General features: G+C 36.8%; 1 protein-coding gene across 15 annotated transcripts in view; it reads right to left on the bottom strand.

The window, feature by feature from the left end:
* The window catches only part of EVC2 (EvC ciliary complex subunit 2), a 64,960-nt gene that overhangs the window by 19,248 nt on the left and 31,220 nt on the right, over nt 1–14,492 (bottom strand). For all 15 annotated transcript variants that reach the window (XM_086889201.1, XM_086889200.1, XM_086889203.1 and 12 more), the window contains 4 exons: nt 11,918–12,242; nt 9,071–9,310; nt 7,390–7,565; nt 1,196–1,355 (listed from right to left, as the gene is read on the bottom strand). In XM_086889201.1, the coding sequence (XP_086745327.1) occupies nt 1,196–1,355; nt 7,390–7,565; nt 9,071–9,310; nt 11,918–12,242 (901 nt within the window). The remainder of the gene's footprint in view (nt 1–1,195; nt 1,356–7,389; nt 7,566–9,070; nt 9,311–11,917; nt 12,243–14,492) is intronic.

Here is a 14,492-nt window from a genome sequence, read left to right as displayed (position 1 = left end):
TGTAAAATTTCATACTTTTGCTCTTCCATGTTCTTGAAACTGCTTTTTAGTGTCCAGAGGCTTACCTAGCCCTCAACAGATTGGCTTTTGTGAGCACCTAGGAAGTCTGTGATAACTCTGACTAGTGTTAGATACAAGGGTTGTTGCTAGATAAAAGACCTAACACCTAAACAAATGCGTCATCATGTGGTTTGACATGATCTCAGCTAGCTGAACTTCAGTGATATGGCAGTATTTCAGAAGTGAATCTAGATCAAATAGCAAAGAAGGAAAAGAATTTTTAAAAAATTACAAAAAAAAGTTTAGTGTTTTGTTGTTCTGGTGTTGTTTATTTTTCCCATCTTGCAGTATTATTGGAAAGCTAAACCAAAACTGCCTACACTGAGAATAAATATAATGAATGATGTCACCATCACCAGGCCAGCTGTCTGTGCTCACACTGGTATCTGTTATAGAGCACAAAGCAGTGAAACACATCCTGCAAAAGACAAAAGCAACCTCACCTAACTTGGATCATCTTAAGAACTACCACTTAATTCAAAATAGTTTTTTCTACATCTTTCAGGCAGAGAAAGGTAACTTTGAAGTTTACCTTTGTCAACAACTCCCTGTCAGATCACCTGCAAGTCGCCTTACATTCTGAGATGATCTATCTTTTGGAGTCACCTTTGATTTTTAGATGGCTGAGGTGACATGAGTTCTACCACAAGCAACCATAGGTAAAGCATCTTTTAAATGGTTTTGGTTAGTAGCTGAATTTTAACTGTGCTACTGAATTCACTCAGGTCACACATGGCCAGGAAACCCACAGAAAACGGTGGCTGTCATCTGAGCCATTTCCCTCACCAGCTCCTGCACCTGAGCTGGCTTTTGCCTGTCAGCATGCTGCAGAAGATTGTCATGAACCCCTGGTTCACATTACACTAAATAGAGGAGTTCAGAAGCTTCAGAAGTGTCTCCAGCTAAGCTGAAGTTAAGTTACTTTCTTGCAGGTTTTTCTAAAAGGACAGCTATGAATTACTGCATGACTAACACAGAACATGGTGGTACACAGCTAAAACCAACTGGCACTTATTTTAAACCATGCTCCTGACAGTGCTGACCACTGTTCAAAGAACTACATTTTATTTTTCAATTAATTCAATTTCTAATTCTTGATAAGCCCTATGAAAATAAATACATTGAAAATAATTACCTTTTGCAGCATTTCTCGCCTTCGCTTGGTAATGAGTTTCTGGCAAAGCTTCTGCTTTTCTTCTTTTAAATCATGATCAAATTTCTGCTTAATAAAATTAATTTCAGTCTCAGCTCTGTCCAACAGGATTCCCAAATCACTTTCAGGTAGATGACCTGCTCTGCAATAACAGTGTTTAAAGGCTGTTATCCCAAATTCTTAAGAGCAAAAGGGTATTTGAGGCAATTAGCACCACAAAAAGGCTCAGCAAAACAGACACAAAGAATGATCTTTTTTCCTGTAGCAGTGACACCTGGGAGAATCAAACAAGGAAGGGGACAATCAAAGGACAGTCTTAGAGAGGAGGACAGGATTGAGGCAGTTTGTGAAGGTGTATGAAAAAGAAATAGCATGAAGGGTGGATGGAGGGATGGGAAGGATTGACAGGAAGGACGGATGGGAAGGACATGCAAGTGCAAAAACAATTATGTATCAGTTTGTAATGTGACATTCAAATGAGACATTTTAAAACTTATATATTATGCACATTTATTTTTTTCATTTAATGCCCCTGAAATGCCTTATATATTTTACAACTCCTCATTAAAAACAAATTTCTCTTTAAGGTATGTAATCAAGTAAAAAGAACAAAAAATTATTTTTAATAGACAAAGCAGTCATAACCACAAAGTATTTATATTCATACCTCCTACTAAATTTACATCAGAATAATTATAAAAATTACAAAATAATAGCAAAATTCAATTATTTGAAACAGCAAATTGTCAGTCATAATCCCACAGTGCTTTCAAGGGGAAGTGTACAAGACTATGCTCTACCTACAGTTGTTATAGTATTTAATGTCAAAGAGAAAACAAGATCTCAACAGTCCCTGCAACAGTTAAAAAAATCTCCCTTACCACAAACTCAAATTGAATTTCAGAACTTACTGGCTATTACATTTACACTGCAAGCTCCCCAACTCTTTCTTATTCAACAGAAGAATGAAATAACATCTTAATTCAGACCAGACTGTTGGAATTTGTGAGTTACCATTCCTATTAAGCACAGTGGACTTAAAAAATGCGGTGTTAAAAAGGTCTACATGAAACTTTGAATTGAAAGCACCAGTTCCTGACCTGAACCTGGATATTATACACATACCTCCTAGTTTACTTATGTAGTCCTCATTTTTTCAAATACATGAACATTACAGAGTCAGGACTCAAATGAATCAGGGCTTTCAAGGTTTCATTCCAATGTGATACCTGTCCCAATTCCCAAATTAAAGTAGCATCTAAATGTGATAAGCAAGCCCTTCTCCAGAAAGGAGAGTCTCATTTTGGTTTATTAGGATTTATGGCTACTGTGACAACTTAATTGAACCAAAATCCTCAAAATAAAATCTAAAATAAAGCAGAAGATTACCAAATTAGTTTGTTTGCACTCACTGTACTGTAACCATGGTGGCCAGATCTCGTAATTCACACCTCCCCATCTTTTGCTCAAGCATCCACAACTATCTGAGCAAGCCATGAAACATCACTCCTATATAATGAATGTGTTGGATAGAAACTCATGTGTGCTTTATCACAGTTATGTCAATGAAAGAGATCATCCTTTTGCAGAGATTTTTCAATGTCTATCTATTGCATTTTTTTAATCTGCAAAGAGGATTAAAATACCTTTCAGTATATTGAGAGTAATCCACCAAGCATCATTCTTGGCCAGGTAATTTCTGCCTTGAAGCTAATCAATGTTAAAATTCAGCTATGTCAAGAAACTCCCAAAAAGCAGCACCAAGTTTTTAGCCCATATTTGGTAACTCTAAGTCCTGCCCCTCCTTTTTGACTGAACCTGAGACAAAATATATGTGAATAACAGTAATTAATTATGGTGAGGAAGTAAGGAAAGATAATAACAAAGATATTATTTTTAACACCTTCATCCTTTCTTGTACTGAGGAAATAAACCCAGGCTTGCTGCATCAAATTAAAATCCCTGTCCAGACCAGTGAAAAGAGTCTGCAATAGAAAAAGATAGATGTGCTGGAACCACACAGCAAATCAAAGTTTAAGAAAAGTCATGCAACGCAGAATGATAGGAAGATGATATACAGCAACCTATTTTTAGGATAAAAAAAGGGTGTACAATATTTCGGTTGGTTTATTTAGAGGTCCAGTATTTCCACAGCTGAAACTGTAGGTGATGCAGTATGCCACAAATTTATGTGCCAACTTATATTGATTTGTTTTATGGTAATTCCTAAGAGGCTCAGTCCTGGCAAGACACCTTTATTTCTGATTCCATATAAATACAATATAAAAACAATTACAATATCAGGAATAAAATATGTCCTAGTCTCAAAGGACTCCAAACAGAAATGCAAAACAAAAGGAGAGGAGAAAGGTAGTGAGACAGTATAGATTGTATGATAAATTGCCTCAGGTCCCAGCATACCAGACATTTAACCACTGAATAAATGTGCAGGCACATGTCTTTGAACAAAGAGAATTTTAATGAATGAAAATACAGTGGTAATGCCAGGGATGTTTAAGGGGAGATCCTCCCAAAGGCAGTAAACACCAAGGAAGGTACAAAGGTGGTGTGTAGCCAACAGCAGCAGTATCACAGGTGCAAGGTATCAGAGACACCTTGACTGCCCTCTACTGAACAAAAGCAAACACATTAAGGAGTGACAGCACTAAAGTGAAAGGTAGCATTTGTATTTGATGCTACAGAGAATCGACTAAAGGATGCTGGACCCCAGCAAAGGAAAATTGTTCCATGAAAGCTGGAGAAGTAACAGGAGCATCCCTAAAGCAAAAGGGAGATAGATGTGAAGCAGAAAAGCTGTATGGGCCTGAATGTACACAGAGACTGAATCACATCACCATACAGAAATTACACAGAGAGAACTTGTGTGACTCTGCCCATGCTACTCCAGCTACATCAGGACTTCACCTGCTGAATTGGCATCTTGCTGTTGTCCAGATCACAATTCATGTCAACAATTCAGGGCAATAAATGCCCTCCCTACAAAGCAGAGTACCACAAGCAGAAAAGGTTTCAAGAGACGATTAGAAAACTTCATATTGATGCATTACTGCTGACTTCCAGAAATGTCCAGTCAAGACACCAATGGAAAACTACTTTCTATGGACAAGGTGATTATAAATGGTGATTATTAAGATCAGCATAAGGTGCTTACTTCATTCTTTTGACCACTTTAGAAACACAATACACAGGAACTCTTGAGGTCTTAGAAAATTTAAGTTTTGGGAGAAATTTATAAAGGAGCTTGCAGCTGTTTCTACCTAATGAGCCACAAGAACTGAATTCAATTTTTAAGAGACTGAACAAGATAGAAATTTTGTGTGAACAAGAAGATACTGGCAAAAGAATAACACAATGTTGTTATAGTTTAGAAACATCAAGAACCTTGCACTTCTTTTGATATCAAGAACAACCCAAGATAAACATTGCTTCAAGTATTCCCCCTTAGCTCATTATTCTTTAAGAAAAAACATAAAGAGCCTATGTAGACATCTTTCAAATCCATGATCACAGATTATATTTTAAATTCTCATTTCCTGTTTTTTGGCACTGCAGTCCAGACTTGATTTTCAAAAGTACTCAAAAACTAGCTCAGACAAATGGGAAATTTTATTTAAATGCAGCTTGTAAACTCTGGCTGCTCTATTTTATTTAAAATGTTCACAACCCTCCCTAGAACTGGTTTGGTTTTTTGCTTTTTGTAACACTCATTTCTAACCACACAGAATCCTTTTCATGTTAATTTGAAATTGCCTTGCTATTTGATAATTGTTAAACATACTATTAAAGCTTCATTTTTAGAAGACTTCTCCCCTCAATATCTATCTGCTGGTTTATCACTACATCTATCTGTGATATATCTAATCTATATCTTTTTACTCATCTCCATTTAAGTTTTGTACTTTAGAATTCCATTTATAACAGTAATTTTAAGGCACTCTATTATAAAGCTGGACAAAATAGATTAAGACAGAGCTGTATCTATATTCAGACAAGCAGATTCAATGATAAAATGAAAACTAAAAGGATACCATTGCTAGAAATTTAAAGTACTATTCAGACCAGACTTCTCTTGCTGCTCAAATTTTAACGCTCCAATTTGGAAACATTCCCAAAATCACTTTCTAGTTAGAAACTGAAATACAAGCCTATGTTATGCAATTATGAATTTCTCATGAATTATACTAGGATATTTCAGTTTGCCTGTAGAAAATAAAACACTAGCAAATAAACTGAGGTACTACATTCTCGAGTTTTATAGTCACACCACCTAAAGAATGAATTATGAGCATTTGGCCAACATTTGTCTGAGAGGAATTACTGTTGCAGCAGGTGTGGGAAGTTACAGGAAAATAACAAGTTCTAGGCCCAGAAAGCCAAATGGGACTGCTTCTCTACAAATATCTCTAACTACTGGCACGTGACCTTTGTCAAACAACCAAGCAATGCATACTCTGAAAGTTTAATAGGAGAGTGATAGAAAAATTAATTTTTCATCTTGGTAATAATGCTGCTGCTTTTGGAAGTTTGAGGGGTTTTGGATGGTTTTTCAATACATTTAATACTTCTTTGAGGATGAGATCCATGAAGTCTTGAATTAACAAACACTTTGCCTTTCCTTTCTGTTTTATAGTTGATTTGCTTTGTGACTGTTAGGGGCATTAACAGGCATTATAAGCAATGGGTGAAACTGATTTTTCCAGGTCAAGAAGTCCAAGTTGTTCACTGCAATAGTCACTGAGTGCAGCTCTCACAGAGGCTTTTCACATTACCACATCATCTGGAAAAAGCATCTCAGACCTTGTAATGCAATTCCAAAGAGAGGCATGAACTAATGGAAGGGAACCCTCTGTGAAAGAAGTGTCTGAATTATATTTCCTGTTCCAGGACATTTTTGTCTTTGAGCCACATGGCTGCAGACATTAGTAAAACAGTGGAAGACTACTGGAAGAAGCCCTCTCCAAGCAATGAATCTCGAGACTAAACTCAGGGTGAATCAAGCTAAACTTAGGGTATGATTCCAATGAGGCAAAACATAGGACAATCAAAAAGAAAAGCAAGGAAAAGATACCAAAAAAACCTGATACATTATTTTGTCACATCCAAAGATGAAATCTTTTGTAGCTCTTAACAGACTTCCTGCTTCCTAATATTAAAACTATAGAAGAAAAAACACACCAAAGATCAGTGTTCATCTAGTTCTCTTAATGCACATTTTACAATGTGACATCAATGACATCAATACAGACATCTCAAATATATAAATAAAGCTGCATGCACAGGGCCAACAGCAGCAGTGCTATGTTGTTTTCCTATATACTGACATATTTTGCTGCCTTGGCAGGCTCCTCAGTAATCTCTCCATATGCCAAACTAACACAGTTCCCTGGACACCAGCACCTCACAGCCACACAAGTTTAAATAATTTTTAACATCTCTGCGTGTCTGCTGAGTTACCATTTCTACCTCTCTACCTTGATTCTGAGTACCCTATGACAGAGTACTCAATCAGCCTGAGTCTGGTAAGATATCCCAAATAAATTTCATGTGTGTGTTACAACAGTCCATTTCCAACTTCCCTGACATCTACTTTTAATTCCCTGCAACAGGTGTATTCCCTGCTAGTCAAAATCCTACAGTTACATCATTTATAAACTTAATCTACTTTCTTTAGAAAATATTCATGATTTCCAGCTTGAAAAGAGAAACTGTACATCCAGCTCCTCAAACAAGTTCAATCACAAGTGAATCAAAACTTCTTTTCTGTTAAATCCAGGTATCTGTGCATAAAGCACGTAGACAAATGATCCTCACTGATACACGTTGCAATGGCCTCTGGTATGAGTTTTCACATGTCTGATGAGTATTTACACAAAAAATGTATAAAGACATTGAGAATCTTACATGAGTCTGGTTCCCATTGAACTCAGAATTACAAACAGGTACTACATGTTTCCAGCAATTCACCTGTGCTGTACAAAGTGGACACAGATAACAAAATCTTACCTTAGCTGGGATTTAAGTACCAAAGTCAGTCACTTACAAAATATTTCCTTAGAATTCGCTAAAAGATAACATTTTTATGCAACTCTCCTGCTAGGTAACACAGAAAAAAGACTTTTGAAGAGGCTGAAAAAGGAAACAGCTGAGTTATTTACCTTTCTGTCTTATTAATGAGACTTGATATCTGGGCTGCTGCGGCATTTATAAGAGCAGAGACACGAGAATCCCTTGACTGTATCTTACTTATAAGATATTCTCTGTAAGAAAATCTTTTATTCAGATGATACTTCTTGCAAGCTTGCAAAAAATCCATTAACTCTTCAATGTCACCCTACAGGGAAAGAATGTGAACATTTAATTAGATGTAATGCTAATTTCAGCTAACACCTGTGAGAATCAGACAGGATTTGTTCATTAACAGGGCAAAGGTAAAAAATTCCTACAAGTGTAAACAATAAGCTTATATCAACTTATCCCTAATGATCACATCAAATGATTATGGCTATTTCAACAAAACAAAATAAATAACTGGCTGAGCTTCTGGCTTGATTACCTCAATACTGTGTGTACTTTCCTTAACAGTTAGTACACGTCCTGAGTGCCCTGAGCTAACAGGTCATTTGATCAAGTATTCACAATTAGATACACATGCAACCCTACCTGTGTTAGTGGAACAGTTCTTTACGATGTACTGTATGATTACATAAAGGGCCACATTTGCAAAGGTTTTTATAAGTTGGCTTCAAAGCCAACTCTTCCATGCATGTTGAGTACAGCATAGGGAAAGCCAAGCCCACTGCACACAGGCTGGCTTTATTGGACGTTTCCCCTTCCAACAGTGGAGAACAGGAAGGGTTTAGATACCTGCAGATGGGTCTGGGAAGAGACCAGAGTTAGGCACACAGCGTGCTCTACAGCAGACATTCTGCTAGCATAAATAGCCAAGACAAGGTCAGTTAGTTACATGACCCATGTCCAAGCAGCCAAAACACAGTCACAACTTTTCTCACTTCTCTACCTCTTTGACCTGGCTGCTTAACTATCTCCTGCACAAAGTGCTTGCTGCATCTCCCTCTAACAGTGGCCCATGTGGAGCTTCTGTATATAATGTTGTGCATCAGGTTTTAGGAGTGGGCCTTACATGTTCTGACACCTACTCTCCAGATGCTGCTTTTTCACCTCCCTCCTCAACCTGGCAGGACCACAACAATCATACTCTTCTTCAAGAAGCAGTCAGAAGAACAATTCCCAGAACTTCTGTAATCTAGAGCACTAGTTTTCAACACAAATGGAGGGAAAACAACAGACCAGAAAAAAACAAACAAAAAACCCCTTCCATGAAGAAGCAACATAAACTAATCTGTTGCATGAGGTTTCAAATGTAACTGAAAGCAAAACCAAAGTCCTGAATATATTCTTCATCAACGTCCCTTTATAACCTGGAGACACACAAGCCCTGGAGCATCCATATAACCTGGAGACACACAACCCCTCTAAGTACATAATCATAGTACTTCAGACACTCTGAGTACATAATCATAGTACTTCAGACACACTACAATTTTAATAACCTACATATTTGGATTGGGGGGCTCAGTACATCTACTGAAGTATACAAGAGTATTTGATGCCTAGGGGGTTTTGAACATGTGCATACACCTCAATATACAGTCGTGCAGATGTCAAGACATGCTAATAAAGGCATTACAATTTTTAAAATACTTTCTATAAAAGCTAGTTATGAAAGTGATAACATTAATCCTAAAACATTTCTTGAAAGTCACTGCAAGTTTGTATTGTGTCTTTAGGTTAGGAATGGACATACCATCTTATTACCTGTATTTTAGAGTAACCTTCCACTAATGTTTTAGCTGCTTCCAACTTCAGTTCTCCCTTTAATGTGGCATTTCTTATCTGTGTAAAAAAGATAGTATGGAGTTCCTTTCTTTGGATAACAGCCAGCTCTCTATAAGCCTTTGCAAAATATTCCTCCTGCTTTACGAAAAGGAACCTCTTCAAGCAGTCCTGTTCCAGCCTGTGAAGTTTGTCCAGAAGACTTCTGTATTCTATAGCAGGCTGCAGAGAAGAAAGAAATAAATGTATCAGAAGTGATTTTCAGAATTCAATATATTTTAAAGTATCAGCGCTACTAGCTCATATATATTTTACAAATACTTTAGTTACTGTCATTTCAGGTTTAAGTGAAGGCTAATATTGAATCAGTGTACACTTTCCATAGTTTTCACCTGTTTGGATGGCAGGGCTGTACAGCTGCCAGTCTCTAATCCAGATACCATTTCCAAGGCATAAAGAAGTCCTTTTAGAATTCACAAGTCTTATATAAGACAAATTATATAAAATGGCACGAAATTCCACACTAAGGCTATATATGAAATTAGTTTTTTAGGTTTCATCAATCCCGAAATCCAGCTAAAATTAATCAATCATATAATGCATATCAATGAAATAATAAGCATAATTTAAAAACAATATAAATTAGAAAAAACCCTATTCTACTGAAAATCTCAGTAAGTTTTTCCTATTTGTCATCTACTTTAACTATCAGTTTCTACAAATGAATCCAAGAGCATTATTTTAGATTTACACTTATAACCATGGAGTAGAAGTAAATGGCAATTACTTCAAAAGCTTCTTTGCCAGAAATACTTCCTCTTAGCTCTCTATTAAGAATTATATATTTATAGCTTTAATCTTAGATCACATAAAGTCATTATAGAATCAAAACATACATGTCTCACAGAGCAGAGAATGCTTTTTATTCCAGCAGAGCTACCTAAAAGTCACTGTGTCAGTCTTGTTCTAAATTTCATACCAATTATTTTAAGGAGAACTGCCCTCCACACTTCACTTCTCATTCTCAAGAGACACAATGCAGGCCGCAAATAATTAATCAAAAAGGCAAGGAATATAAATCCTGTGTTTTGGCTGAGAAGGGGAGGAGGTTGTTGCTCTAGCTGTTTTCCACTGCCATCCCCTGGGTATCAGCACACCTGCTGCCCAGGAGCATGGCAGTGAGCCAACCCTTATGCTCCAGAATGTCCTTCTGGACCACGTGCTGTGGCAAGTATTAAACCAGGTCCTTCCACAGACAAAAAGGTGAACAGCAACATGATATGATATGGTAAATGGATCAGGACAGGTACTGGACTAACCTTAATTGTTTGCTTGTCTCCTAATATTCAGGATTTTCAGTACAAATCAGAGTGAAGCAACACCAATACATTTCTTACAAAGCAATGCCACTTTGCTGCGAGTATATTTAGTGTGGATTCACACACTGAGTTTCAGTCAGGCACGTCTCTCTGCAAAGGCAGGACTTACCTCGGTGAGGCCCTGGCTCCTTCTATATCCAACAGAAGGAAAAGGTCTCCTGCAGAGTACAGTTCACCTCATACTTAAGAAGGTGCCCACAAGTATCTCTCCCCACCCCTTGCGTTTCTAGCACCTCTAGCTCAGGATAGGCATATCCTACAGGTATGGAGACCTACACAGAGTCACAATTTAAAATTCACCTGGAAACATCAAAGAAATTCTACTGGTTCACTAGGCTTGTGCCATTCATTTTCTCTATGCAACATCCTCATAAAACAAAGTTCCTCCTGAGAGCCTCAACATACTGAGTACCTTTAATAGGTCACATTCAGCAAAAAAACTCAAACTTATTGTGTCAAAACTTTAATCATGAATTGTCAAAAAAGACTTAACAATTACAGGTCTGTGATACTCAAGTAACACTTGTGGTCCGGAAGGAAAGCCTTGCTAGTAAGTAACAGATTGCACTATTCGTTCCCTCCAAAGCACCCTCTTAACAGACAAGCATGAAACATCAACTTGGGCATTTTGGCATTTTAAGTTTACAGAGATGAAATATTCAAAACTTACCACAATCCTTTCAAGCCAAATCCTTTGAGGAAGTTGTTAAAAATAATAATAAAGAAAAAGGGTAGGGGGAAATGAGTTTTATTGTAAATATTCAATATACTTGAAAAAAGACATGGAAGACTGGGGCATTGTACAGAATCATACTCTGACTTCAGTTATTTATTTATAATAAAAGACTATTTACAAGACAAATTCACTCCTTGCCCTGTCTAAAATACGGATTGTTCTGCTTGCCTTCACTCATTTCAGAGAGAAGTCAGCCTTTGGTTGTGCTTATATTCTAATTTTCTTCAAAAATAGAACATAAATATTGGAAACTTTTTACCTAGACTGTAAGGTTTATGATACAGGGAGTTTGGTCTGCTTTGAATGTGCAAAATACTTCACACAGTGTCTAAAATCTCAGAAAGCACTGCAGTAAAATACAGTAAATAAAACTACACAACTTTGCAATAGTATAAGTGATTATAAAAAAAACCAAAATAACAAAACAAATAAGGTAATGACATTTTTGTCTCCAGATGTCACAGATCCTGTTGAGAAAAATTAATTTTCTGGTGAATTAAACAGAATTTCTTAATAACAACTACTATCTGAATGGTAGTTTTTATTATTGTTATTATAGTTGAATTATGACATCTGAATTTGTGAACATATTTAATAGTAGAACTTTATCTTTACTCTTCCAAGAGTGTAACTAATCTGTTGTAGTCTAAATGAGAAACTATCTCCATAAAACAACATGTGATGCAAAATATCTCAATTTAAAACCAGATTTACCTTTTCATTAATTTTCTTCATTAATTCCTCAGCCTCTTCATTTGCAGCTCTTGCTTTTTGACATTGAGCCTCCATTGTCTTCCTAGTTTCCAGATTACATTCAGCTGTTAAAGCAACCATCTTCCTTTCATACTCTTCTTGAATCTCTTTCTCCATTGCAAGAAATTGCTTTTTGAAAACTGAACTTATCTTCTTCTCCACATGAGGAAAGAGGCTGTGATTTAAGACCATGTTCTTCAGCATCATAGCAATCACTTCTTTACAGATCTGTGTTCGACTGGCTTCCAGATCAGCATCTGCCCGTGTCAGGCTGGCAACCTCCAAACTGTACAAAGGTAATCAGAACTGTTAGAAATCACAGATTATGGGAAATTTCTATGAGAAAACAAGATTCTTGTATCTAGAGCATTCAATCTCTAGACTGCATCTAGATTCACTCAATATTGGGTAATGAAATGGCAGTCAGAGATGTGCAGGAATACCACAGTATATTAGTTTATTAATCATTATAGTAATCATTCATTAAACAGCAGGGAGAGTCACCTTCTACTACAGCAACTTTAATGAAATATGTCCGTGCCTCCATTTCCATTTCAGACAAAATAAGTAAAACCTTTTCTTTACTAATACTCAAAACATTCCCTCAGATAAAAGCCAGTAGAAATGTCTGACCCCCTCCCAAAAAAACCTCCACTATCTCTTTTGGGAAGCAGATCAAATGGGCACCTGAATAGACTATAAATTTTACTGACTTAAAACAGTTCTAAACTCACTGACCCATCTAGATTGATACACCACTGCTTCATATTCTTGGCTGGTATACTCCCTTCTCTGGAGGAAAGAGGGGACCATTTCAATTAAGTGCTGATACAAATAAAATAGCTGGTATCTGTCTCTCATGAACACTAACAGAGTTCTAGAAAATAGATTAAAACCAGATGGAAATACAAGAGCTTTCAGAAAATGCAGTATGTCATGTTGCATATAAATACATTCTCCTTTATCTTTAGAATTAAATTGGAATTATAATTATTCTAATTTCATATACAATGTAACTACTCTAAATTCTACACCTGAACTCAATTCCACACTGGAAAATTCAGTGAGTTTTGCTCCTTCATGACAAATTACAAGAATACACAACACTGTATTCTTCTGCCTGTGGACCATCAAATATGAATTTCTTTGTGACCTACAAAATATACTTTTAGGAACCTAAACCCATTCATTTTTTTTGCTTAGGCTAAATTATTGGTCTAAATTTTCCACAGAAAAATCTCAGAATAAATTTCAACCATAGCAAAGATCTTGGTAAGACTTGCAAGAGAGTGGAATGATATCTGAATGGATACATTCAGAATCATATAAATGAAGGCATGAAAATCTAGAAACCCTTCGGGTTTTTTGTCTTTACTTTCTTTATGTAAGCAAGTCAAGTTTAATTAAAAGTAAACCACTGACATATCATCATTGCCTCCCTGACAGCACAAGAGATACATTCTCCCCATCTTGAAATTGAAGGGATGGAATTGTTTTCATACAATGACTCAAACACTTGAAGAATTTGGGAGACTAGCTTTGGAATGTAGTCATCTACCACAGTGTGATTTCCTGTTGCAATTTCTCAAAACCACAGAAACACACTGGTGATGGCTGTCCTCATCGTGGCAAACTGCTGCAGGGCTGGGTGGCTGGTTGCAGCTACTAAACCTCCTCCATTTTACTCCCTCTTCCATAAGGAACAGAAATGCCTGCAATTGAAGTACCACAAGCCTGAAACATTCCTCACAGTAATCTGCAGATCCTGTAAGAGCTAATATTCGCTATAATATCCCCAAGGCAACACGAGCATCCAGCTTCTCTCCTGTCTACAGATGGACACTGCAGCTGGAGATACACAGCTTTCTTGGCTAACATTCATCTACATTCATGGTGGAGTACCTCAGGGCACTGATCCCTGGGGAGAGTCCTTCTTGCTCCAGGACAGAGTGCAGGTGATGGCAGGTTCAAGGTAACAGGAGACTGAAGCAACACAGCAGATACAGATGTGTGTTTTCCCTTAAGCCATTTTGTTTATAGTCTTAGGACTTTTGCTGACACAGCCTGCTATTATCAAGCTGTTTGTGACAACTTGAAGAAAAGCAGCGTTTCAGAGTTGTGTAAATGCACTTAAACAAAACCAAGGATTCAGAGAATGGGAGCTTTATGCTATAATATTTCTCTAATGACTGTGAGACAGTAGGAGGCTTTCCTTCTTCACCAATCTATTATTAGCCTGTAAAATCCAAGCTAACAGATTTATTTTTCTGTTTTATCTTCTGCTTTAAGTTCAGCAGTTCTAATTTAATTGAAGAATATCTGTCTTCTGTGAGAAACATCCTGATTTTCAAGCATCCCCTAATAACAAACTAAACATTTTAATCAGTTGTTCTGCTAGATAATTTCTCTAATAAATGGTAACCTCGTCCTCAGAATTTTATTAGTTACAACTTTCAACTCTCTTTGTTTGCCAGAACAACAAGTTCCTTAGTCATTATTTTTCTGTTCTTCAAGCATGCAATAATAGATGGTCACC

Source organism: Cyanistes caeruleus, chromosome 5, assembly GCF_971803275.1.
Source record: "Cyanistes caeruleus chromosome 5, bCyaCae1.hap1.1, whole genome shotgun sequence".
In the NCBI taxonomy this organism is placed as follows: Eukaryota; Metazoa; Chordata; class Aves; order Passeriformes; family Paridae; genus Cyanistes; species Cyanistes caeruleus.
Note: the sequence above shows the minus strand (reverse complement) of the source record. Positions and strands in the feature narration are given on the sequence as shown.